The 23,632-nt window shown below is 41.7% G+C and overlaps 1 protein-coding gene across 3 annotated transcripts in view; it reads right to left on the bottom strand.

The window, feature by feature from the left end:
• Dctn5 (dynactin subunit 5) overlaps positions 1-23,619 on the bottom strand; it is a 30,733-nt gene extending 7,114 nt beyond the window's left edge. The window contains exons 1-7 of one of the 3 annotated variants that reach the window (XR_007342681.1): positions 23,372-23,619; positions 22,378-22,446; positions 14,611-14,729; positions 11,444-11,555; positions 6,400-6,502; positions 4,942-5,073; positions 3,586-3,722 (exon numbers count right to left, since the gene is read on the bottom strand). Coding sequence is in view for 2 of the 3 variants with exons in the window: in XM_015491175.2 (XP_015346661.1) it covers positions 3,625-3,722; positions 6,400-6,502; positions 11,444-11,555; positions 14,611-14,729; positions 22,378-22,446; positions 23,372-23,419 (549 nt within the window). In the remaining variant the exon portion in view is untranslated. Of the gene's footprint in view, positions 1-2,441; positions 3,723-4,941; positions 5,074-6,399; positions 6,503-11,443; positions 11,556-14,610; positions 14,730-22,377; positions 22,447-23,371 lie in introns of those variants that run through there. The other 2 variants (XM_015491175.2, XM_048789665.1) reach the window with 2 other exon arrangements.
• Between the last annotated feature and the right edge of the window lie 13 nt (positions 23,620-23,632).

The following is a 23,632-nucleotide window of genomic DNA, read 5'->3' as shown; positions in this document are numbered from 1 at the left end:
AATGTCCAAATGAAAAAGAGAGAGGAAAGCCAGCCAGCTCAATGGAGTTCACATCTTTGCAAAGAGTTGTCCCTGCAAAGTTACTACTTCTGGAGTGCCAAGTGCCAGGAACTGTCCCTTCATACAGCTCATTTAACTGTACCCACTCCAGCTTTCTGAGGGGCTACTGTTGTTCCCTGTCTGCAGTTTAGGATTCCAGGGCACAGGGAGATGGAATAACTTGCCCAAGGTTCCCATTACATTACTGCTCATGCTTGTCTTTCCATGATTTGTTTTGGGAGCCAATAACCCGCCCCTCCTTTCTGCCCACACTGGCTTTATTTATTTTTTGTTCTTTTTGGATATGCATGACAGTAGAGTGTATTTTGACATATTATACATACATGGAGTCTAACTGGGATCCCATTCTTGTGTTTAAACATGGTGTGAGTCACACTGGTTGTGCATTCACACATGAACATAGGAAAGTGATGTCCAGTTCATTCTACTTTCTTATTCCCAGTCCCCCTCCTTTCTCTTCATTCCCCTTTGCTTAATCCAATGAACTTTTATTCTCCCCCCCCCCAAAATACACACACCCTTATTTTGTGTCAGCATCCACATATCAGAGAGAACATTCAAACTTTGGTTTCGGGGGTTGGCTTATTTCACTTAGCATGACAGTCTCCAGTTCCATCCATTTAGCAGCAAGTGCCATAATTTCATTCTTCTTTATGGCTGAGTGATATTCCATTGTGTATATATGCACATTTTCTTTATCCATTCATCTGTTGAAGGCCATACTGGTTTTTTCAAGCTGGATTCTATCACATGCAACAAAGCATTCTAACTGGATTTTTTCTAATCTAATTTGCACATTCCTTTACAGAGTCTAACACTATGGTACAAATCTTAAAGATGCCACTTAACTCATGCAAGAAATACCTTCTTCCAGGAAAGCTGCTTCTATTTATAATCATCAGACCACAGCTGTAGCTACAAGGCAACAGGGCACATTGCAAGGACACATCTTCTCAGAGAGGACACTAGCCTTTCCGCCAGTGGCACACATTATTGGAAGATCCAGTCCCAATCCCCTTTTCCTTGCCTGCCTGGAAAAGCAAAATATTCACTTTTTGCTTTCTGTAAAGCAAGGGCTGGCCAGAGCCACAATTCTGGGCAATGCGGAATCTCGCAGCATGGAGGGATTGTAGCATATACTGGCTGCAAGTACCAGCTCTCGTGCCAGAATGCCTGGATTTCCTGCCATTTCAGCTGGGTTAATTTGGCCATTTACCTAACCTCTGTTCCTTGGGGATAATGACTAGATCTATCTCATGGTCAATTGTAAAGATTTCAGCAATTTAAATAATGTGAAGAATTCAGAAGAGTATCTGGTATGTAGTAAACATTCTATGAATCTTCAACAAGATTGGTACTTTTTATTTATAACGCTTCAGTCCTGGTATGGAACCATCTCTAAGATGTATTAAGAAGCCAGATGCAGAACACATGTGGATGCTCCCTTGCTGGAATAAACAGAGTTGGGGCACACACCTGGATCTGCTTGTGCGTGCGCAGCCTGTCTTTTATAACAGAGAACCAAAAACTGTTCAGAGAGGTTGCATCTGGGACACAGAATGTGGGACTGGAATTCTGCACTGAGGAGACCTACTCCATGATATCTCCTTTCTCTAGCAACTGGACTTGATTTTTGAAATTATGGGCTTGAATTAATGATTTGAAAAGTACATTTGTTTTGAAAGGCCCCCCAACATCCCATACATTTCAGTTGTTTACCAACAAAGTAGGTAGTCATTCACAAAAGTGGCAGGCTTCCTTTTGCAGATGTGCGAACACAGCTGGATGGGAGTCTGTTAGACAGGCCCTGGGAGATTTCTGAAGTCTAAACTCTGCCAATTCTGAGATTCACTTTTATGGTGGCACAGAAGGACGAAGGACCCTGGGGAGATGCCAGGATAAGAGCAGGAAAAATGGGAATTATCATGGCTGGCTGGCATCAGAGAGGACACACAGCAGACAAGTTCAAGGTAAGTTTGTCTCATCTTTCAGGGCACAGCTGGAGTGCAGGCTGTGGAGCCAGACAGACATGCGTCAGCCATTTCTTCCCTGTATGGATTAGACCAAACTGTCTAATGTCTCTGAGTTGTTTTCTTGTCTGTAAACTGGGAATAACATCCACCTTACAGAGTTGATGAGAAATAAGCAAGGCATAGGGTGCACCTACAGTCCTAGTTACTCAAGAGGCTGAGGCAGGAGGATCTCTTGGGTCCAGGACTTTGTGAAATAAGTGAGCCAATGAATAGAAAGATGGTGACCTGACACCAGGCACATGGTGAAGAGCCTGGGGAACAGCAGCAGCCATGGCTGGGAGTGGAGCATGCTCACCCTCAAACGACTCATCCATGTGTCCATCTTTTAATGCACAAACACACAAAAAATGACAAACCAGAAAGGAGTTTTAATAGAATTAGCGGAGATGATTACATATGACTCTTTCTGCAAACCCCCCAACTGGATGGTAGGTCAAGCTGGCTCCTACTGGGTTATGACTTCCAGGCTGAGCCAACCTGTCCCATTCACCTTCAGCAGGACAGAGTCCCGAGGAGGCCAACCTTCTCAGCTCCTCACTCTAAACCTCCTTTCTAAGCCAAGAGGTCAGAGCAGGACCAGGAAGGGTGGTGTGACTGGCCAGAGGAGATGGTAAGAATACCGCTGGCCATGTCGCTCCTTGGGCTCTGTGCCCGCCAGACAATTTTAAGAGCCACTCATGCATACATATGACCTGTGAGGTTTCAGGCAAATACGGGGTAGGTCGAATGGTTCTAGGTCAGAGAGCAAGTGTTCACAAATGCTTTGTTTTCAGTGAAATCCGACAAATACTTTGAGGCAAGGAGTGACTACCTGACTAATCCATTTACATGGGAGACTCAAACCTGGAACTTTGCAAATACAAACTGTGGGGTGCTAAGGTCTTCTCTTATAGGGAAAGCCAAAGGCCCTGGAACAGAATGCTAGAAAGTCTTTTATTAACCACCTCGGGACAGTAAGGTAATTTGGGGAAGAGACACACTAACCACCAACAGGCAACAGGAATCAGGGCTCAGAAGTCACACTTTCTCCAGGATTATGAGCAATTGTGGCCACTGGTCAAACACATCAGCAGCAACAGAGCTGAGCGTCCTCTGAGTGGGGTGCCATGAGGGGGCGTGGCCATGAGCAGCATACCTGCCCTGTTACCTCCACCCTGGGGGAGTGCTGTGCCCTGCAGGCCCCTCTCAGCCTGGATCTAGCCATCCGCGGGACCACGGTGCCGGGAGTGTTGCAGAGTTAGGAAGGTCAACTCTGTGTTCCACAGATAATGGGATGAAGTGACGGTTGACAGATAAGGTGTGAGCACAGCATGTGGAGCCGACTCCTCCAGATGTTCTCTTATTAAATCCTTAAGAGCTTAGAGCTGTGAAGTATTGAAACATTCTCAATTTTAAAAAATAAAATAAAATAAAATAAAATAAAGAAGGGAGGAAGCGTCAAACACGCACAAGCTCCTGGAGATGCTGATGCTCACTTCGTCCCCAAGTTCATCTTAGAGCTCAAACAAATTCAAGACATGAAGCAGAAACACTAGACTTGTGTCAGGGGCAAAAACTTCTGGTAGTAGCTCTTGGTGACGTCAATCATCAGCTCTTGAGTACATTCTGGAAGCTCCCCTGAGAAGAGTCCTGAGGAAAGAGAGACCTGGTCAACCAAGGGGAGCCAGGGAGGCCTACAGCTCTAGGTTTTGTTCAACCCCCTGGAGACCTTTCCTTCAATTTTATCTAAATACTAGGTTTTCCAAATCTTCAGTACTGATAGTATTCCACTGATCATATCTTCTAAATGATATGAATTTGTGAATGCATGGAAGCAACTATACAGTTCTCCAAACAAAGAATCAGCCCAGGTAGACGTAGATAGGACATGAGTGCAAGATCCCAAGAGTTAGAGCATTGCTGATTATTTCAGAGGCTGTTCCAGACCAGGACTTGCCCACTCCCAGGATTCTGGTGTTACTCCCACTGAGGCAGCCTTACTCTTGTCCTTGAGGTAAGAAACTGTCCTGTCTGCAATGAAACTAAACCCCAAACCCAACGACAGCAGACTCAGATAAATCAAGTAAGGGAGGACCACAGAAGGGTCCTCCACAGAAAGACATACAGTAATCACAGGCAGGAAATTGCAGGCACTATACTCAGACAACTGTCTTAAAGGGCACTTTAGAAACAGCTAGCAAAACTTTCAACATTCATATCCTGTGGTGTGACAATCTAAATTATTGTTATTATTATTCTCTTTTTTTTTTAAATAATGGGATTGAAACCAGGGTCACTCCGTACTGAGCTACATCCCTAGACCTTTTTATTTTGAGACAGAGTCTCACTAAGTTGCCTAGCCTGGCCTTGCAAGGAGAATCGGTCTTTCTTTAAAAACATACAGATATCACATCAAAACTCCAATTTTTAGCTCCTCATACAACATCAGATGATCTGATCAGGCCTGCAGGAAGCAGCTGACAGGCTATGACATCCACAATTTGCTTTGTCTGTCTGGCTCCTGCAGGCACTTGAGTTCTTGGCTCCTGACTCATCCTTTCTGGCTGATTTCCCTTTCATTTTGTCCCATGACTCGGTTACATCATGTGCTGCTCTCCAAAAACATGCCAGTTTTCCTGCAACCCTGTGGCTCTGGTTTGAAAGATGAAGACAGCCAACAGCATATCCAGATGGTGGACATTTATCTGTGAAACTACATAAAAGAAATGAGAAGTCCTGACACAGTGCAAACAGAACCGACTCTATCTCTATAAGGGTCTTAAGGGACAATCAAGGCTTCCCCACTAATCAGCCTGAACATGAGGCCAACCCACCCTCTCTAAGGCTGTTTCCTCGTTTATACAGAGACCTTTAAGTTCCCATGCAGAAATCCTTCATGAGAATCTGGATATGGTGGCACATGTTTGTAATTCCAGCTACTCTGGAGGCTGAGGCAGGCAGATCGAAAGTTCAAGGCCAGCCTGGGCAACCTGGTGAGACCCTGTCTCAAAATATAAAATAAAATAAAATGGGTTTGGCTGTAGTTCAGTGGTAGGGAATTTCAAAACCAGTGTTTATTATTTAAATTTGAAGTACCAACCAATGCTTCCCTGTCTTCTGTCATCAAAGTTCAATGACAATAAGAAATTGGTGCTAAGGAACTTGAATAAGTTTTAAAAGATTAAGATCTTTCTCTGCCAATATCCTTTTCAATTCAGATCAAATGCATATCGGGCAAACAGTGGGATTCCAATATGGAGAAAGTTACTAAAAAAAAGTCTCGTTTCTTCTCAGCAAAAGCAGAGAGCGTGACACAGAATGGCCAACTGCCCTCCCCAGAGATTTTGTACATCTTTGAAATTCATAATCAATGATCTGAGTGATGAGATTTTTTTTAATTGGAAAAGCAATTAAAACCACCCAGCGGTAGGTATCAAGTACTGTCACATGTCTCTCTTCATACCATATTGCATCTTTCAATCTGTGACGTGCCTCTGTATATGCTTCGTGACTTGGTGACTGCACAAGTCAACATGGGGAACAGAGACTATCTTGGGTGGCAGGTGTCTGGGGGTTTTCTTCTTCCTTCTGCTTTTTAGTGTCTTCAGAGTTTTCTGGAATGAGCAGGGATTTTGTTTCCTCACGTCTATAATTTGGAACTTTGAGCTCATGAGGGGCTCAGGAGGTCATGCATTTGCTCCTCTCTGGCATCTCAAGAATATTACTGGTCTTACACCATGCTTTATGCTAACTTCTCAGTTTTAGGATTTCTCAGCCATTCAGGAAGTATAAATTCAAATTTCCAGCCAATGTGAGAGTAAGCCCATTGTCAAAATTCTCTAAAAAGAAACTTCTTTTTCCAGCCAGATTCCAGGCCACAAAAGAAATGCCACCTTGTATTTTCCATGTCCTGGTGGCAGATTTGTTCTATATCACTCTTTGCCTGAAGGAAACCCTTTCAGGGTTATTGGAGGATCTCTTTGCATTATAGGTCCAGGGCTTTCTCCCCTCGCCCACCCTGAGTATCATGTCCTAGACCTCCCTGTTATGAAGACAGCATCAGCCTCTGTAATCTCACAGCTTGGGTTTAGTTTTCTCTTCATTTTTCATCCTTGACAATCTCCTTATTTTCTTGTGAACCCAATTATGCATTTAAGAAAGAGAAGTTTGACATATTTTAGATAGCGTTTTGAGGTACTAGAAGATTTTTAAGTTTGCTATGTCAACATATTATCAAAGACAGAAACTGCACGCATTACTTTTGGGATGGAAAAATAAAATTAAGCTTTAAAGAGGTTAAAATAAAAATAATCAACACCAAGGTTACCTGGGCAGCCTGAGAAGACGGTGAATGGTGGGACCACGGTTTCTGGAGGTAACACTGTATTGTCAAGAATTTTGCAGCAGTCTTTCAACACACATCTGCGCCCCTGAAATTAAAATTTTTATTACTAGGAAATAGGTCAGGAAATGGCAGTAAAGATTATCTAGTCAGCTGTGTAGAAGGTGATTCTATATTTTCTCCATTCATGATATTGTGTAATAGCCAGGGACAGGAACAAGAGGGTGAGTGGCAACTGCTTTACGTGGGACCTGAGAAGAAAGGAGTATGTGTGTGTGTGTGTGTGTGTGTGTGTGTGTACATTTGGGGGGAAGGGTTGTATGCCAAGGACAGTGCATGTCATCTAGGCATTAGAGACTATGCAAACTTTGGTCTTCAAAAACTTCTGTTTAGCTGGGGTTGTGGCTCGGTGGCAGAGTGCTTGCCTAGCATGTGTGAGGCACTGGGTTCAATTCTCAGCATCACATGTAAACAAATGAATAAAGGTCCATCAATAACCAATAAACATTAAAAAAAAAGACTTCTATTTAATTTTCTCTTTGACTTGATTTGGTGGGCATCTGTTGTTTGCTCCCTCTTCTCCTGATAACAGAATCTATATTTTCTTTGGGAACCACCCTGTTCCCATCTCAGTCTATGCACTTCAGCCCACGTGCCAAACTCCAAGTTCCAAGACAATGACTGATTAGGGAACTGGTCTATCAGCCAGCTAAGTCCAGTGAACCTCAACCTCAGCACTTGAGCTGGGACTAATGGGAATAGAAGTGCTTTCCTCTGGGGCTTCCTGTGGACAGATGGAAGCCAAGAACAGCCATCTTATTTCCATGAATGAAGAACCTGCTCGAGGACTAATTCTCCTGGCATCAATAATTGAACCCTTGGAACCATCCGGGCACAAAATTAGGATCTACTTCTATATTCTTCATTTATATTAGGCTAATGCATTAAGTTGTGCATCTACCAGTTTTAGGCTTGTTTGTGTGCTCTTCTGTCAATTCCTCCTGGAAAAGTCTTGACAAACTCATTTGTACAGGAAGTTATTCTTTCATTTGTTCTCCCATGGGCAAGTGAGAGCTGAGTGTTTGGGATGAACTTTATGCTTCATTTTATCCATTGCTGACATTTTTCAATTCTGCCATTATCCACAGCATTTTGAGGGCAAGAAGGAGACTCAGGTGTTTAGTGGGAGAAGAGCAGCTTGTGTATACAGTTCAAGGCTGTACCTCTAATTACTTACGGAATAAAAGTCATGCTCCCCATAAGCTGTGTTTACATCACCAAGGCACATAGACTCATTTGTGTTCTCATTAGAAAATCTGACACAGTGGAATGCCCGAGAGTGTGGAAATCTTAAAAATACCAGGATAATGCTAACCTATCCAGACTTCAGATTTTATCAAAGATTATGAAAGACACCTTTGATTTGGTCATGTCCAAATATTTCCTCTTTATTAAATATCCAAATCAAAATTTTTTTAAAGCTCCAAGGTCTGAATTCCTTATGTGGCTGATTAAGCTGCTCCAGACGGAGGGACAGTGGCGTTGGCAATACTTAGCAACATCTTCAACTCTGAAGCAAGTTATAAGCATAGCTCTTCATGCTTCCTTGGAAAGTTATTTCCTGTGACTTATCTGCTAGTGCCAATTTCAAAGACATAGCAACTGGCTCTCTCCCCTGATGATCCCCAAATTAACATTAATTCTAAGACTTTTGTCATGGCTAAGCTCCTAATAATTCAGACTAAGCACATGGGGTGCTAAGTGGAAAGAACAGATGTACTGCATAAAGCACGGTATGTCCCACGGTGGGATCCATGACAAAAGGGCCCTGACAGTGGGAAGGATCTTTTCACTGTGTGCTACCAGCTGTGTTCTCTAGTTGGCCACTCTGCCCACTTAGAGAAATAATGCTTTACTGGGCTTCAGAAGTATTCTGGAAACCACATGAAACATGCAGGTACTTCTTAGGCATGAATGGACTGGTAACACCTGAAAAGCTAAACTACTTTTTTTTTTTTGGCAGCACTGGGGATTAAACCCAGGATCTCGGGCATACTACCCACATTCCAGCTCTTTCTTCCTTTGAAAAATTTTGAGAAGGTACTCTACATTGTACAAACTGGTTTGGAACTTGCAATTCTCCTGCCTTAGCCCCTTGAGTAGCTGGGATTACAGGCGTGCAACACCATGCCCAGTGAGAACCACTTCTTTATTCTTTACTGGAGAATTTCCAAGGAAGAATCAAGAGCTGTAACCATGTTGCTCGTGTGACAGCTTCCAAGACATCCTTTTGTAAGTTGGCATTTCTGAGTCTTGGTTTCCTCACCCATGAAATAATGTAAAACTCAACCTACAGGAATGATGTCAATGTAAGAGACACTAAATATAACACTCACAGGACAATAACAGTGCTTATTAATGCTGCTTGTTAAATTTTTCCTTCAGGCATCTGAGTAATTCTGATTAATACCTATAGTTTTGCACATCAAAGCAATGGTTAGATATCACAGGGGACACTCCAGGAAGGAGCTGTGTGTCATGCGGACAGTTAGACTCTAAAAGAGCTCCCACTGCTCTGAGATTCTAGGATTCTAATAATCTTTTTCCTGAGATTATCTAAGAACCTGCCAAAGCAAGTCTGCCCAGACACTTTGCTCTGGGAATAAAGGACCGATGACAGGACTAGGTCACTATGGTAATGTTTTTACTTTGTCAAAGAAAACATCAGAAAAATCCGGCTGTGGCTTGGAATGTTAGCTGTTGGCAAACAGGGTGAGTGAAGAGGACAGATTTTATTATCACCCTTTCACTCTTACTTTTCTTTGTAATTTCTATACAATAGCCACATATTTATAGGGCACAGTAGGATACTTTGTGTATATAAATGTGTACTAATTAAATCATTTTACCTCCTTATCATTACTTTGGGTTTTGTTTTGTTTTTGTTTTTGTTTTTTTTGGTGCTGGGGATTAAACCCAGGGGTGCTTTACCACTGAGATACATCCCCAGTCCTTTTTATGGGTACTAAATCATTGAGGCACATCCCCCCAGCCCCTTTAAAAACTTAAAAGGGTCTTTTTTTTTTTTTTAATGTGAGACAGGGTCTTGCTAAGTTTCTTAGGGCCTTGCTAAATTGCTGAGGCTGGCCTTGAACTTTCGATCCTCCTGCCTCAGGCTCCCAAGTCTCTGGGGTTACAGGTGTGTGCCACCACACCACCCAGGGCTCCTATCACTTCTTTATACATGTGGAGGTTTCAAACTTCTCTCTTCAAGTTCTTCCTCAAATACATAATAAGTCATCTTGAACTATAGTCACCTTATTGTGTTTCAGAACACAAGAACTTATTCCTTACTATATTTTAGGATGCATTACCCACCCTCTCTCCTCTCACCCTCCCTCCCTTTCCCACCCCCTAGCAGTCCCCATTCTCCTCTCTCCTATTTGGAGATCAACTCCATCTCCCCCCTTTTTTCAACGTCAAGCTGAACCAAAGACTTTCTGTGTCTAACACACACTGGGCAATTCCTCTGGAGATGAATGCTGGGCAAAACGGCCATGCCCTGGGATCTGCACAAGTCAAGCTGGGGTGCTTTTTGCAGCAACATGGTTCTCCACTGCACTGTCCCCCTTTGCTGGGCCCTCGTGGCTTCTGCAGTTTGAACTGCATGGTTTCTACCAGTTGGTTTTTTTCTTTTGGTTCTGGGGAATGAACCCAGGTGCACTTTAATACTCAGTTCATCCCCAGACCTTTTTATTTTGAGAAACAGTCTCACTAAGTCACTGTGGCTGGCCTTGAACTTGTGATCCTCCTGCCTCAGCTTTCAAAGTCCCTGGGATTACAGGTATGCATCACTTTGACTTTTGCAAGTTTTTTTTGTTTTTGTTTTTGTTCTGTTTTTTTTTTTTTTTTTTTAACTTTACAGTTTGAATTTTATCCAGGGCAGAGAGCTGACTCTGTATCATGGGAAACAACCATCAAAAACATGATTTGGCCGGGTGCAGTGGCACACACTGGTAATCCCAGCTGCTTGGGAGGCTGAGACAGGAGGATCACGAGTTCAAAGCCAGCCTCAGCAAAAGCTAGGTGCTAAGCAATTCAGTGAGACCCTGTCTCTACATAAAATAGGGCTGGGGATGTGGCTCAGTGGTTAAGTGCCCCCAAATTCAATCCCCAGTATCAAAAAAAAAAAAAAACATGAAGATGGTCTTCAGTTTTCCTAGAATCTATTCTAAGACATACATCTAAAATGTAGGAAACATTTTCCCCAAACATTAAGGCAGATAGGCTCTGGTCATTAATATTCTCACCAATTATGTTCTTAGAAGTCCCCCAAAAGAAATCAAGTTTTTCACCTATGAAATAGCAAGAAATCCAGACCTTGGCTGGGTGAAATAAACCAACCAACACTTATTCTCCCTGTGGACCAGGGTCCTACAGGTGCTGCTGAGCAGGGAGCCAATTTGTACCCTGCCCTACCTGCAGGTACCCTAGCATTATGTCATTATGTCATTTGGTGACTCCAACCCTTTTACATGTCATTCCCTTTTTTGGAATGTCCAAGCTCCCCTTGTCTTCTGTGCCAGTTTCTACCTGCCCTTCAGATCCCTTGTTCCCCACTAGGCTATAAGCTCCTTGATTTTTAAAGCAACCAGTAGATTATGTGGCAGCACAGCTAATCATATTGCTGCATTTAAATCCTAGATCTACCACTTACTATAACATCTCAGGTCCTCGGTCTTCTCATCTGCAAATAGGGACGATACCAGTACCTAAACACCCTTGGATGATTGAAAGAATTAAGTGAGTGACTAAAGGAAGAGTTTAACACCTTATGTCAGAGATTCTATAAGGTTAGCCATTGTTATTAATGCCTAGAAAAAATTCCAAATCTAGTAAGGAAAACCCAACCTCGGGAAGACTAGAAACTACTATTACCCTGCTTGGTCACAGAAGCAGACTCCCACTGACCTAAGGGAATGGAGGAAGAGGGACAAAGCTGCTTAGTTGGCTGAGTCACCATACTCACAATCACACAGTTCTTGCCAACGTGAACGTAAGAACCAATCTGAGCTGCGTTGACCACACAATCTTCCTCGATAAAGACATGGTCCCCGATATGTAAGGGAAAGAATGCAACACTAGAGAAGGAAAAGAAGATGACAAAGAAAGGTCAAGGCAACGTACTTTGGTTCAAGGTTTATAGAACTACTGATCATAACCTCAACTTCATTGTGTTTTAATGAGACTGTTCTAAGCATCCCCAGGCCATAAAACTCTACCATGTTGAAGATGACGAACGCAGATGAGTCTAGTAGCTCAAGATCAGAAATACTGGGCCAAAGAAATGTGCAAGGAAACAGCATGGCAGAAGAAGCAAGATCCTCAAAGTTAAAAGAGCAGGCAGGAAGGGAGGGGGAAAGCGCTGGGGACTGGTACTGGCCAACCTATATTGTTATATTGTGTGCAGGTACAAATATGTAACAACAAATCCTGTCATTCTGTACAACTATAAGGCACCAATAAAAAATGTGGAAAAAAAATAAAAGAGCAGGCACCAAATAAAAATGAATGTTCACTCATTTCTGCTTCCTTTGACAATGGCCACTGATGACGTTGTTAGTAATCTGCCCTATGTTTCAGGGGACTGACATCAGGTTCATGCACTATAACTTTTAATCTCCAAGATTCTTAAAATCACCATATTTACTCAGCGCCTATTATGTGCCAGATAGTGAGGCTATATGGTAAGCAAAAGACACAATCCTGTCCATGAGGAGTTTACAGTCAAGAGAAGAAGTAAGACTGAAGTAATTGACTAAACAAATAATTAGTTACAACTGTGGTAAGTGCTACAGAGACACAATACCAAGTTCTGAGAATATGTAACAAGGAAAAGTATATAACTTTGCCCAACCAATGGTTGGGGAAAGCTGAATTGAAAGTAACAGTTGAGCCAAGACCTGGGTGAGGGTAACTGAGTTACACTCCCCAGCTGGGTGCTGAGGCGCTCAGTCACAGAAATGGGTGTGTCTTGCTACAGCCCCAGGGGTGAAGCTATGCTCACCTGTTCCTTTGTAATATAACCCCTTGCCCTGTTTAGGATAGAATCTTCCATGGAAGTGCCTTGTGTGTGTCCCCTCCTCTTACTGTGCCCTTGGGTTGGTCTACCCAGGTGTCAGTCAACCTGCTGACAGTGACATCATGAAGATAGACTCAGCCCCCTGAAACCTGACCCCTTGCCTCATTTGAATAGCTTCCCTCAATAAAAGGGGTCAGCGCGCGTGCTCTCACTCTCTTTCTGCGGACCCTTAAGGTCAGAGGAGCCGTCACAGCGACCCCAAAGAAAAAGGTATTTGTGTCTCTTGTGTGGTTATTTCGTGCAGCCCAGTTAGCCCAGTTTAACTAGAGTGACCCCTGAGCCTTTTAGTCGCGAGAACAGAAACCCGGCACCTGAAGGAAGAATGGCAGTCAGCAGGCTCTCTCTAGACTTCCAACATCATTCCCATTTGCCAGGATTCCTCAAGTGTCATTAACCATGATCTGAGATCATATTTATGGGATCATATTTTAAATACTTGGCCCAGAACGGATATAAAGTAGCTATCTGCTTACTGGCCTTTTCTAGCCCTGTGTCATGTTGTCAGAAATATTTTGTCAAGAGCTAGTAGCTATCCTCCATGACTCACAATTCATTTAAATCTTTGTTAATTCATTATTATTTTTAGTCCTCACCCCTGTGCAATAAGGAAATCCTTGATCTCATCAAACTCTAGCAGAGCAGCAGTCACCATAGGAGTCCCCAAAAGGAAACCACAGAGCTTTCTGGTCCTCTTACCCTGCCCCCCCTTTAGTTCATTCTGAGCTAATGGGTGAATATTTTCACGTGAATGATTGATAACAGCTCCTTAACCCAATTCCTGTATGGAGCCCAGAGTTTGATGTCATTATAGGAAATATGGGTTTGCTCCTGCAGGACCTACTCCTAGGTGTTACTGTTAAGGTAGGTGCTCCTTTCTCTTTCCTTCTCTAACTTCTGCCATCTGTGACAGAGCATCACATTATATGACAGCTATCACATTCTAATATCGTTTATATAGTAGTTGTTTATATAACTGTTTCTACCTCTAGATTTTGAGAACTTTGAGGCAGAAACTCTATTTTATCTATCTTTATTTAACCAGCTTTATAACCCAATGGCTGGTATAGGAATGGTGCTCAATAAATGCAGGCTGGGGCTGGGGATGTGGCTCAAGCGGCAGCGTGCTCGCCTGGCATGCGTGTGGCCCGGGTTCGATCCTCAGCACCACATACAAACAAAGATGTTGTGTCCGCCAAAAAACTAAAAAATAAATATTAAAAATTCTCTTAAAAAAATAAATAAATAAATGCAGGGTGACTTACTGGATGAAATATAGGTGGTGCCATAAGTCAGAATTAGGAAAGCAATTAGCCACGGAGGAGAGATGCAAAGAGAACACCACACCCTGGTTGGTCCTTCTGCTCTGTCTAGGTCCTTTCTTGGACTGTCCTTAATCCTACTGAGGGATCAGGTCAATCCTAACTTGGCCCCACCCTCAGCTATTTGGACCAGGGGTAGGTACTTCACTCCAACTGAGCTAACCACAATCTTTCTCCCAGGAATTTAGAAATAAGATATAATATCTCTAGTTGACACATGTTGGGAGCTTAAAAGGAGAAGTGATAAGCAAGGGGTCGAGGCAGTATGGTAGTCTCCAAGAGCAAACGGGCCAGATGCAGCCAATCAGACAGAGAAGAAAGGGGGGATGGAGAGAGAGGACAGAAAAGAACAAAGCATCATCTTGAAGACAGAGAGGGGAGATAGGACAGGTGTGCTGACTGCTGCTGGCTGTCCAGCCGCAGGCTCTAGGCCCTTGTGAGGCCTGGCTCCTTTTTCTCCTCTTAGGTAGAAGACTCTTAGGTCCTGTCAAATATGCCTCTGTATGTTAAAGCACAACATCCTTTGCTTTGCCAGCTTAAGTGGATTTTGTTTCTGGAATTGGTTAGCATCAGCCAAATTAAAACCACCACCACGAGAGATGTGTTCATTACAGCAAACTCTTACTCAGTGCCCCAAATAGGACAGACCTGCTCCCTACACCATAACTCAACACAAGAACAACACCACCACCAGCATCTTGCCCAAGACTGAACCAAGATAATTCAATGACATACCCTTTGCTGAATTTCTTGAATGGTGGCCTTATGACACTACGACTTTTCACAACACAATGGCGTCCAACTCTTACGTTTGCCAGATCCCCTCGGATGATACAGTCATTCATTATGATGGTCTATAAAACAAAGCACATTTAAAAAAATTACCAACATAACCTAAAACAATAAAATGCAAAACCTAACAATGCGAAAAAACAAAACCAAACTAAGCCAAAACAAACAAAAAACCAGGGCACTGAGAGTTATGCTATGATCTACTGCATCAAATGTTCTGTCACAAGCAGTAAGGAGTTCTAATGACACTGGGATATTCCCAGTATATCACAAACTTTGCCCTAGTCCACCATGAACAGGACTCAGTGAACTCAACGTTTATTGAGAATGCCTACAGGAGAGCACGTGCACCTGTCTTTCTGAATTCACACAGGTCCACCTCACCCCGCCCAAGCCTTGGCTGCCTGCTCAGTGATCATCCGGGCTGCTCCCACTTTTTTCTTATCTCCCAACACTATTGACTACCTCCAACTCATGCTCCCAGAGGCGGACCCACTGAAGTCCTGCCCAGCTCCCAATTTCAGAACTCAGACTAAATGCTACAACACATGGAGTAAAATCTGGCTTCCCCTGAGATTGAGTGGAGAGGCTGAACAACACACCTAGAAATCTAACCTATGGGGATTAATGCTCCATATGTGGCACACAGTAGACATTCCCAAGGGACTAAGCCATGCTGAATTCCACGTGTGAACACAGAAGCTTAGGCTTTTCATAGGAGACTGATGAAATCTATAAGGAAATGATGAAATACTTTAAACACAGAATTCAGAGAACTCCCTTTTCATTTGAGAAATATTACCCTGGGGCTGGGGATGTAACTTAGTGGTGGAGTACTTGCCCAGCATGTACAAGGTCCTGGGTAAAATCCCCAGCATTGCCAAAAAATAAACAAACAAGAATTACTCTGGAAGTAGTCTGGAGTCTACAGGTGAGACTGGAGGAAAAGTGACCCTTTAGATGACTAGAGCAGATCAAGGCAAAAATAGATAACAGGCCTTATTTAAGGTAATAGCTATGTATAAGGAAAGGAGACATAAACAGGAAGTCAATGATTTGGAGGGAGAAGAGGATAAAGGCCACATTAAACAATCCCTTGTAGATATAATAATAAGCTATCTTGAGATACTGGGGAGACTGAACATGGGCTGAGGATTAGATGGCACAGATTGGGTATCTCTTATCTAAATGCTTGGGACCAGAAGAGTTGTGAATGTTTTGGATTTAGGAATATTTGCATAGACTTCACCAGCTGAGCACCTCAAATTTGAAAATCCAAAATCTGAAAGCTCTGAAATCTGTTCACAGTCTCTTTTAAACATTCAAAAAGTTTCAGATTTCAGAGGATTTGAGGTTTGGGATTTTTAGACTAAGGATGTGCAACCTATCATAGGAAAGTGTTGGGGTTTTAATTTTAAAATTACAATAATAGCACTCTACACATTTTTAAGCCTTTAAATATTAGTGGTATACATTAAAGCATTTACAAATAAAATGCTCAACAGTTTGTAATTTGCTTTAAAATATTCCAGCCTCTTCAACCTGACCCTAGTCAAACAAGGTCTGGATTTAGTGAGTATAGAGATGAAACCCAAACATAAGAATATTGCAAACTGGGGCTGCGGTTATGGCTCAGTGGTGGAGCGCTTGCCTAGCATGCGTTAGGCGCTGGGTTCGATCCTCAGCACCACATAAAAATAAAATGAAGATATTGTGTCCACCTAAAACTAAATAAATAAACAAATAAATATTTTAAAAAAGAATATTGCAAACTGTAGAAGCTGGTGAACAAATGCATGAGAATTCAATATGCTCTCCTTACTTTTGTACATATCTTAAAAAGTTCTATAACAACACTGTTCAGCTATATAAAAAAATGAAATAATAATCTATTAAAATATGCACAAAAAGGTAAGTAAACTATATCAAAGTGGTAAAAGAAAGTTGGCAAGAGGGACTCAATTCCTGATTTCTCACAAGGAGTGAAATGAGAACTAGACATCAGGTTCAAAATAGAAGCAAAGCCAGGCAAGGTGGCACACACCTGTGATCCCAGCAGCTCATGAGACAGGAGAATTGCAAGTTCAAAGCCAGCCTCAGCAACTGAGGGAGGCTCTAAGCAACTTAGTGAGACCCTGTCTCAAAATTAAAAATAAAAAGGCTGGGGGTGTGGCACAATGAGTAAGCACTCCTGGGTTCAATCTCTGCTACCAAAGAGAGAGACAGAGTGGGGAGGGGTCAATCTCTGCTACCAAGGGGGGTGGGCACAAGATGATGTTCAAATGAAAGCAGGTGGATATAAGGATCTACAGAGAAGAAAGTGATATCAAAACAAACAGTTTATTAAAATAAACAGTAGAAAAGGCAGAAGTAGCAAGTTGGAAGTTTAAGCACTGCACCTGCAAATCTGTTTTATCTGGTCGACACAACATTTAAAAAAAAATCTTTTAAATTAGATGTTGTTATTGAATAATGGGACATTTTCATTCAAAACACTCAGATTTCCGATTTCCAATGTCTTTTGGGGAAAAAAATCAGAAGCTCTGGAACAGTAACCTCAGCTTCAGCTGAGATTCAGCTGAATGGAATGGCTATCATTCAAGCCTCCAACTCACCAGGCCCTACTTTTCCCTACTATTTTGTTTTGGTATTTGTTTTTGTGGTGCTGGGGATTGAAGCCAGGGCTTCACACATGCTGGGCAAGCACTCCACCCCTGACACTGGCCTGCCTCACTTTCCACTGTTCACACTCTATCCTCTTCACCCAAGTGACCATTCTCTCACCCTGCAGGCTCTATCACATCTGATATAAAGGAAAACAGACATGCCGAGTACAGTAGCACACACCAGTAATCTCAGCAGCTCAGGAGGCTGAGACAGGAAGATCACAGGTTCAAAGCCAGCCTCAGCAACAGTGAGGAGCTAAGCAACTCTCTGAGACCCTGTCTCTAAATAAAATACAAAATAGGGCTGGGGATGTGGCTCAGTGGGCAGTGTCCCTCAATGTTCAATCCCTGGTACCTCCCCACAGAAAAATATACATGACAAAGTTCTGAAATGGAGAGAGGCTGGAAATAAGAATGTATTGTTTACAAAAGCAAAAATTAGTAACAATGTAACTATTCACCAATAGGAAACTGATTAAGTAGAACTGAACACAGTATGAAAATGCACACACCAATGAATCTTACAAATGGAAGCTGAGAACTATGGTACTTCGTGTGATTTAAATGTTTCCTACTATCATTATTGTAACTGAGTATAAAAAATGTAAGTCATAGGAAACCTAATAAAGTTAAACAATATGTATTATTTAAGGACAAATATGTATGTGGTCAATTTCTTTAATAATTTCTTTAATATAATATCAATATAATTTAGTAAGTCAGAAAATTCAGGATAGCGGTTTCCTTTTGGAGGGAGGCAGAAGAAAGAGATGGGGAAGAACAAAATGTTAGCACGCATTATTATACTTTGATTATATTTCAGTTCTTCAGTTGGGTGGTAGATTCATAGGTGTAGTTTTTTTTTTGTTTGTTTGTTTTTTTTTAATTTTTGGTATCAGGGATTGAACCCAGGGCACTCTACCACTGCACACCCTCAGCCCTTTTGACTTTTTATTTTGAGACAGAGTCTCACTAAGTTGCTTGGGCCTCACTAAGTTGCTGAGGCTGGTCTTGAACTTTCAATCCTCCTGCCTCAACTTCCCAAGCCACTAGAATTAAAGGCACAATTAAAAATTTAAAATTTAACATACTGGGCAATTCTTACGTTTTGTAACATGATGTCACACATACTCTTTTGTGTATGGCAAAAAAAATTACCAAATAAAATATCTTTTTTTTTTTTTTTTTTTTTAAAGAGGGGCCCTGGGGATATAGCTCAGTTGGTAGAGTGCTTGCCTCGCTTCTCGCATGCACAAGGTCCTGGGTTTGATCCACAGCACCACACACACACACACAAAGGGTACCTCCATAGCCAAAACAATCAAGTTGGAGGACTTTTAATTCCTGGTTAAAATATACTACAGAAAATTTAAAAACAAAAACTTATTACAAGGTTACAGTAACTAAAACAATGTAGTACTAAGAATAGACATATAGACTGACCACAAAAAATTGAAGAAATCTAGAAACAAACTCAAACTCTATGACCAACAGATTTTCTAAAAGAGTGCCAAGACTATCTGGTACAGTGGCCCATGCCTGCAATCCCAAAGACTCAGGAGACTGAGGCAGAAAGATTGCAGATTTAAGTCCAGCCCCTAAAACTTAGTGAGATTCTGTCTTAAAATAAGGGTCGGGAATGTAGCTCAGTGGTATTGCACACTAGGTTCAGTCCCCAGTACCACACACACACCCAAAAGAGTGCCAAGACCTTTCAATAAGAAAAGAATAGTGTCTTCAACCAATGGGCTGAGACAACTGTATTTCTACATCCAAAAGAATTAAGCTGGACCCCCCCCACCTTACACTCTACACAAAAATTAACTCAAAATGGACAACCAGTTGTGATAAAACTATAAATCTCTTAGAAGAAAACAACAGTAAAACTTCATGCTCTAGATTTGGCAATGGATTCTTAAATATGACACCAAAAACACGAGCAACAAAAAAAGTAGATAAACTGGACTTTACCAAAATTAAAAACTGTTAGCTGGGTATGGTGGCACATGCCTATAATCCCCACTTCCTGGGAGGCTGAGGCAGGAGAATCATAAGTTTGAGGCCAGCCTCAGCAACTTAACAAGGTCCGCAGTAAGTTAGTGAGACCCTGTCTCAAAACAAAAAATGGGGCTGGGGATATAGCTCAGTTGGTAGAGTGCTTGCCTTGCATACACAAGGCCCTGGGTTCAATCCCCAGCACCAAAAAAAAAAAAAAAGTGCGGGGGATGTGGTTCAGTACCTTTGAGTTCAATCCCCACTACTCCCCCCCACCAAAAAGAAAAAAAATGTTAAGACTTTTATCAAAGGACATTGTCAAGGACACAAATATAAAGAAAACTCCTACAATTCAACAACAACAAAAAAAAAGACAAATTTTTTTAACTATTTGTTTTTTTAGAAGTAGTTGGACACAATACCTTTATTTTATTTACTTATTTTTATTTGGTGCAAGATCGAACCCAGGGCCTCGCACATGCTAGATGAGCACTCTACTACCAGCCCCAACAACACAATTTTTTAAATGAGCAAAGGACCGAACAGACTTTTCCCTAAAAAAAATATACAAATGGCCAATGAGCACATGAAAATACGTTCAACATCAGTAATCATAAGGGAAACACAAAACCAAAATGAGATATTACCTCCTACCCAATGGAATGGCTATCATTCAAAAACCAGAAAATAATAGTGCTGGTGAGGACGTGGAGAAATCAGAATCCTGTACACTGGTGGGAGGAATATAAGATGGTACAGCCACTGTGAAAAGCAGTTAAGGAATTTCTCAAAAAATTAAACATAGAATTACCCCTTGACCTTGCAATTCCTCTCCTAGATACACACCCCAAACAGCTGAAGCTAGGTCTCAAACAGATACTTGTACACCAATGTTTACTGCAGCATTATTCACAACAGCCAAAAGGGAGAAACAACCCAGTGTCACCCACAGACAAATGGATAAACAAAATGTGGAATATACACTCAAAGGAATATTATTCAGATATGAAAAGGGAAAAGATTCTGAGGTGATACAACATAGATAAACCTTGAAAAGATTATGCTAAGTGAAATAATCCAGTCCAAAAGGATTCTATCATATGAATTATCTAGAACAGGCAAATTCTTAGAGACAAAAACTAGATTAAGTGGCTAGGGGGCAACAGTTCAGTAGTACACCTCATGTTTAGCATATGTGAGACTCAGTTCAATCCCCGCATTAAAAAAAAAGAAAGAAAGAAAGTAGATGGAGTATACTGAGGTTAGCAAAGACTGGGGAGTGGGATGAATGGGGAGTTAGTCCTTAAAGGGTGCAGAGTTTCTATCTTGGGTGATAAAAAAAAGTTTTGGAAATAGATAATGATGATGGGATTGTACAACATCATGAATAGAATTAATTATATTCATTAATTATATACTTAAAAATAAATAAAATGGGGCTAAGGGTGAAAGGTAGTTAAGCTCAGTGGTAGAGTACTTGACTAGCATGCATGAGGCCCTGGTTTTGATTCCCAGCATAGCAAAATAAATAAATAATAAAAATAGTTAGGATGGCTATTTTTTAATATGTGTTTCATCACAAGAAAATAATTCTTCCCTACAGTAACAGAAAATGCTTCAGAATTAGCTTAGAGATTTCCAAAAAACCTTCACACATTTGCTAATGAGTCAGAGGGAGTGAGCTGAATTTTCTAATTCTCTGCAGGAACAGTATGTCTAAGCAGGAATTACTAAACTCTATTTATTTTCCATTAAATCTCATAATATAGTGGGTTTAATGGAGATTAATTGTGTTTCTACTGAACATACTTGTGATTTCTTAGTTATAGTTAAGCTTATATTCTCAACTTTTTTTCCCTCTAGAAGCTACAGATGCAACATTTAAAGGGAAGTAAATTTCAATACTGTGTGGCTCATGAGGGGCACAATGGCTGTAATCCCAGTGACTTAGCAGGCTGAGGTAGAAAGATTGCTAGTTCAAGACCAGCCTCAGCAATTTAGTGAAGCCCAAAGCAACTGTTTCAAAAGACCCTGTTTCAAAATAAAAAGGGCTGGGGATGTGGCCAGTGGTAAAACTGCATCCCCGGGTTCAATTTCCAGTATGAAAAAAATAAAAACAACAGCAAAAGTCTGTGTGTCTCAGATGACAAGAAATTAACTATGGACTTCAGAGTCTGTGAAGCTTCAATGTATCTTCTGATATTTTCTCTGGTTTTGAAATGTTCTAATACTCTTCCTAGGTTTATACTAATCCCTTTGCTAATTCAATCTATTTAGATTACAAGATTACAAGACTTTCAGATTCTACTTTGCATTTTTCTCATATTTTAATATCTTTCCTATTTCTCACATTAACTTTTTAAAGAGTATATTCTTTTTCATATATACATTTTTTTTTTTAATTTTTACGTGGTGCTGAGGATTGAACCCAGGGCCTCGCACGTGTGAGGTGAGCCCTTTTTATTTTGAAACACCAAGTAACATGGTCACTTGCTCTGTCGCCAGCATTTCACAGACATTAAAAACATTAATTTTATGTTTCAGTTAACATTCAACTATTAATTATTGTTAATCAGATAATTTGGCAAGTTTTACTTTAATTTCTACCTTAAAATGTTTTATTGCCTATTTATGTTTTGTGTCCAGTGGTTTAGGGCACACTACAATATTGTACAATAATTTTGAGTCTGAGTACTACTGTATTATTTTCTGGCATAAAAGAAAAAGGGTTTTCTGCTGCTTTCTTTTACTGAAACTTTTTTGCATTCAATAAAGTCAAATCTGGGGGCTGAGGTTGCAGCTCAGTGGTAGAGTGTTCACTTCTCATGTGGGGCACTGGGTTCAATCCTCAGCACCACATAAAAATAAATTCCGTCTACAAACAAAAAATATACATATATTTAAAAAAATCAAATCTGGAGAAAAAAAGAGAATTGAAAATGTACAACAATAAATTGGAGATGTTGCAACATTTTATCTATCTTGCTAACATGATAATCAGTGGAAACAAAGCAAAGGTATACATCCTGGAGCAGGCTTTGTCCTTTACCTTGCCATTGAGAACGATGTTCTGGCTTCCACACAACACTGATTGGCGACTAACTTTGTTCCCAGATGCCTAAAAGGAAACATAAAATGGGGTAAGCCAGCTGCAATAGCTTAAATCTGTAATCCCAGACACCCAAGAGGTTGAGGAAGGAGGATTGAAAATTCCAGGCCAGCTTAGCTGTGTCAAAAAGGAGGGAGGATTAGGTGTGTAGCTCAGTGATGAAGACCATCGGCAAGGTTCAGTCCACGGTACCAAACAAAACCAGACCACCCAGAGTGAGGAAACTGAGAGGGTTTCTGGGCTTACAGATTCCATTAAGTAAACTCACTGGAGTGGAGCACGGTGACCTGTGCCTATAGTCCCTGATACTTGGGAGACTGAGGCAAGAGGACTGCTTGAATTGAGGAGTCCTGGACCAGCCTGGGCAATATAGTGTGACCCCTGTCTCAACAATAAAAGAAAGCAAGAAAGGAAAAGGCTCACATTGCACAGTATGGAGTGCAGTCTAAAATGGAACGAATTCAGGGTACCAAAAAAGCTAGCATGGGTTAGCTACCTAAAGATTCTGCGAATGGATCAATAATCTGTACTTCTGTAGCTTAGTGACATCAGACAGAAAGGAGGACTCGAGTCCCAATTTCATACTTCAGTTTTAGAATCCTACAATGAGGATAACGACTTTGCCATTTTCATAGAGCTACGAGAAGGCAAAGAAAACCAAAATAACAGTCACATGGTCACTTGCTCTGTCACCAGCATTTCAAAGATATATCATGTGTTGACCATAAAGAATAGAATCAATGCACACAGCCCAAACCCGCCATGCACAGACTAAATAACAGAATCAGATGACACCCGAAGCGACACTAGGTAATAAGTGACGAACTGCCAAAGAGACCCAGGGTGGGTGGGGCAGGGATAGGATGCGACTGCCCGCCAGGCCTCAAAGGGACCCAGTCTTAGGAAGCGGAGGGCAGATATCCGAACAGCGTACCGTCTCGATGTACTCGGACTTGTTGTAGAGAAGCTCGCCCAACTCCATGGCGGCCACCGCCTCTGGGCACCTCCGGAGCGCGTCAAAGCCAGTCGGTCAGTCGGAGATTCTGGCTACTTCCGGCTGCTCCTCCACTTCCGCTCTCCTGGGGACTTGGGTCTCATCCACAGCTCGGCTCTCCTCTAGACGACCCCGCGCTGTTGCTCGGCAATCCCGGGTTGCGCATGCGCAGGCCGAGCGGTGTATTTTTATTGGCCGGAA

Source organism: Marmota marmota, unplaced genomic scaffold (genome assembly GCF_001458135.2).
Source record: "Marmota marmota marmota unplaced genomic scaffold, marMar, whole genome shotgun sequence".
In the NCBI taxonomy this organism is placed as follows: Eukaryota; Metazoa; Chordata; class Mammalia; order Rodentia; family Sciuridae; genus Marmota; species Marmota marmota.
The sequence above is the reverse complement of the archived record's forward strand: the minus strand, read 5'-3'. Positions and strand labels throughout refer to the sequence as shown.